Source organism: Monodelphis domestica, chromosome 1, assembly GCF_027887165.1.
Source record: "Monodelphis domestica isolate mMonDom1 chromosome 1, mMonDom1.pri, whole genome shotgun sequence".
Classification (NCBI taxonomy): domain Eukaryota; kingdom Metazoa; phylum Chordata; class Mammalia; order Didelphimorphia; family Didelphidae; genus Monodelphis; species Monodelphis domestica.
In genome coordinates this window covers 679,621,073-679,624,444 of record NC_077227.1, presented here as the reverse complement: position 1 = coordinate 679,624,444, position 3,372 = coordinate 679,621,073, and the positions used below count along the sequence as shown (strand labels likewise).

At 41.4% G+C, this 3,372-nt stretch overlaps 1 protein-coding gene across 1 annotated transcript; it reads left to right on the top strand.

Moving 5' to 3' along the window:
- Positions 1-258: 258 nt before the first annotated feature.
- LOC103095720 (olfactory receptor 1361-like) lies at positions 259-3,138 on the top strand. Its single transcript, XM_007477422.1, has 2 exons — positions 259-382; positions 2,141-3,138. The coding sequence occupies exons 1-2, from the start codon at positions 259-261 to the stop codon at positions 3,136-3,138; spliced, it is 1,122 nt and encodes a 373-aa protein (XP_007477484.1).
- The last annotated feature ends 234 nt before the right edge of the window (positions 3,139-3,372 follow it).

Genomic DNA, 3,372 nt, shown 5'->3' with positions numbered 1-3,372 from the left:
TGTAATTGATTGTGAAAGCTGACCAAAAGTAACAATGATTCTCCTAACTGGTCATCCCTTAGGTCAAGAGGGACTAACTTCCAGATCACCCTGTTTATGTCATTCATCTATTTCTGTCATAGCAACAATGTTTTGTTGACTATCCCCTTAGACTTCACATCTGTTGTTAGGTTCTATGGAAACATGTATGTTGAGAAATGATTGTGAGCCAGAAAAGCATGTACTCACTGAACCTATAAAATAAACAAACTTCGTGCCATGGGAGATGCCCAACATGGGATTGAGCATGCAGTGCCTCTCATCCATTATTCGACCAAATTGTCACACTTAGAAGGACCCTCCCCTCTGAGAGACCGCTGGCTCAGCTCTCAAAGGGTCACAGGTGTTAGTCTGATTAGAAAGCATTCTGATTGTAAAAATAGTGGGATTTTCCTCAATAAACTACAGTTGGTGCCCTTATTCAGTCAAATTTTATTTTGATTCAAACAGATCTCAGGGTCATTAAGAAAGATGGACTTTTGTCCTCAGGCAATCATGGGACCCCAAGCACCTGGAAGGTATTCATTCAGATGAAGGATACAACCACAGATGATTAGGATTAAAAAGAAATCGCAAGAATGGAGTCTGAGATGTAGCTGGCTGTGTTTCCCACTTCCTACCTGTAGTACTTCTTTACAGGATGACTATTATAGAAGTGATTTTTACAATGGAGAATGAGTGGTTAAAACTACTGAACACTTTTCAGAGACAACTGGGATCTTAGAGTTTGAGCAAACTTCTAGAAATGAGTTGATACATGGGTATCTATTTCAGAATACACATTCCAGGTACAGGGTACTATGCTAGGCTATCTGGGGGGAATAAAGCAGTGAGGAATATTTTTTCCTATAACTTTGAAACAGATTTTATGTGTGACTTGATTATATACCAATGCCTTCTGGAGGCTGTACACTTATTCAATTGATTCTGCCATAGCAGAGGTATCTTTGAAATCTCTTTGGGTAGAATACTTCATGGTTGTTGAACACTCTTTTGAAAGGCTTTCATGAGGTTATGTATTCTGCCTTTTAGTTGGATTATCTGTGGGACTCTCTAAAAAAAAGATATAATAGGGGAGAGAGACCCAGAGTGGATAGAATAGTTTCCACTTAGGGATCTCCTGAATACCCAGTCGTGATCTCTGAGTATTCTAACCACCAGTTAATGAGAGGGAAGCAGAATCACTTTCTCTTACTAGGCCAGTTGTACAAATGCCTTGAAGACAATTGATGTATAAAATCAGTATCTCTTTTATTATAAGAGGGGTTACAAACTGAGGATCAGAATAAAGGGGCCCCCAACTCTAAGGGATCTAGCTATTCACCCTAAAACCCTCTACGTCCCTCACAAGAGGGAGCCTTCAGGTCTTCCGGCTAAATTACCACCTCCCTACTTCTATGTAGGTGTTCCCTCAAAGGTGACTATGCTACCTATCTATGACCCTAAGTAGATGGTTAGATTTAATTAAAAAAAGTCTCCAAAAGCTGTTTGAGAGCAATTATAATGTGTTTTGGAGACAGCTTTTGTAAGGACAGCTGGGTCCTTACATAGTAATTCTAGTTTCACCTTCAGCAATAAAAATCTTTGAAAAGGATACTTGGTTCCATTATTTGCACATTAAATTAGTTTCTAGGGATGAAGTAGAAAAAGTTCCAGAGGAGGAAGAAGAAGAAGAAAGAATTTCAGAAGAAGACTTAGAGATAGCTGAAAGATTATCACCAGTCAACATGTCTGCAGGCAAAAAGACCAGAGAAGAGGAAAGAGAATAAGAAGAAGAGGATTAAAGATAGAAGACAAAGTAGTAGAATCTCTGATAAGAGTAATAGACTTTGTAAAAGAATACAATACAGAAAGAAGAAAAAAGACCAATATGGACATAAATTATAAGATAGTGCATCATTGGACATTGCACATTTTCCACTATAATTACAAACAACACTACACATAGTACTATGAATAAGTATGAAAACAGAAGACAAACACATCAGTCAACAAGAGGAGAATCTGAAGATTTAGAAAGTATTTCTTTGGGGAGAATATTTCATAGTTGTTGAACATCTTTTTGAAAGGCCTTTATGAGATTATATATTCTGCCTTTTAGTTGGATTATCTGTGGGACTCTCTCAGTTCATCTCTGCATCTCCCCGATCTAGGTACAGATTCAGCAGCAACATAACAGCAAGAAATCAGACCAGCTCCTCTGATTTCCTCCTCCTGGCCTTCTCCACTCACCAAGAACTTTGGTTCCCACTGTTTCTGGCCCTCTACCTGGCAGCCCTGCTGGGGAACCTGATGATCCTCATTGCTGTTGGCTCAGACCCACACCTGCATACACCCATGTTTGTACTCCTAGTCAACCTGTCCCTGGCAGATCTGTGCTTCACCTCCACTACAGTGCCCAGGCTCCTCCATGCCTTGCTCACAGGGGACCAGACCATTACCCATTCAGCCTGCCTGTCCCAAGTCTTCTTTTTCCAAATGGCAGGCAATGTGGACAGCTATGTATTAGCTGCCATGGCATGGGACCGCTATGTAGCCATATGCAGACCATTGCACTATGCTACTGTGGTGACCCTGCCTCGATGTCTGGTGCTCCTGGGGGCTGTGTGGGTGGGTACAGCCCTGCATTCTCTGCTCCATACAGCCCTCACTGCTCATCTCACCTTCTGTAGCAATCGTGCTCTCCCATACTTCTACTGTGACCTCCATCCTTTGCTACATCTTGCCTGCTCTGACACATCTCTCAACTACATGATGATTATAGTTGAGGGTGGCCTTGACATAATCATGCCAGCTGTTTGCATTATTGTCTCTTATGCCTTCATTGTAGCTGCTGTGTGTAAGATTCGAGCCCCTGGAGGTTTCCAGAAGGCATTTTCCACTTGTGGATCCCATCTAACTGTAGTTTTGCTTTTCTATGGAACTATACTGTGTGTCTACATGCAGCCCCCAAGCCAAGCTGAGGGCCAAGAGAGATATCGAGATCTGGTGGCCACAGTCTTGTTCTCTGTAGTGGCTCCAACACTAAACCCCTACATTTATAGTCTGCAGAACAGAGAAATCAAAGCATCCCTGGTAAAAATGTTTGTGGGGAATTAGAATGTGAACAAATGGACAATACAGGATCCCTAGTAGAGCTAGCCTTCCCTTTTTTCTCTCATCCATTCATTTCCTCCCTGGTCAGTCAACAATGAATCTACACATGCATATGATGAAAATACTCAAACAAGGCATTTTTATGCAATGAAAGCAATTTTATGTCAGGCTCAGGGTCAGAGTAAGGGAGAGTCAATATCTATGATTAATTACATGGCAACAGAATTCAGCTTCTGC

What these genes read in the sequence shown, in the direction of transcription:
- LOC103095720 (XM_007477422.1), top strand. Translation starts at nt 259, where the DNA reads ATGGGAGATGCCCAACATGGGATTGAGCATGCAGTGCCTCTCATCCAT. An exon ending in CAGCTCTCAAAGGGTCACAG is followed by an intron (nt 383 to 2,140) that starts GTGTTAGTCTGA and finishes TCTGCCTTTTAG; the next exon opens with TTGGATTATCTGTGGGACTC.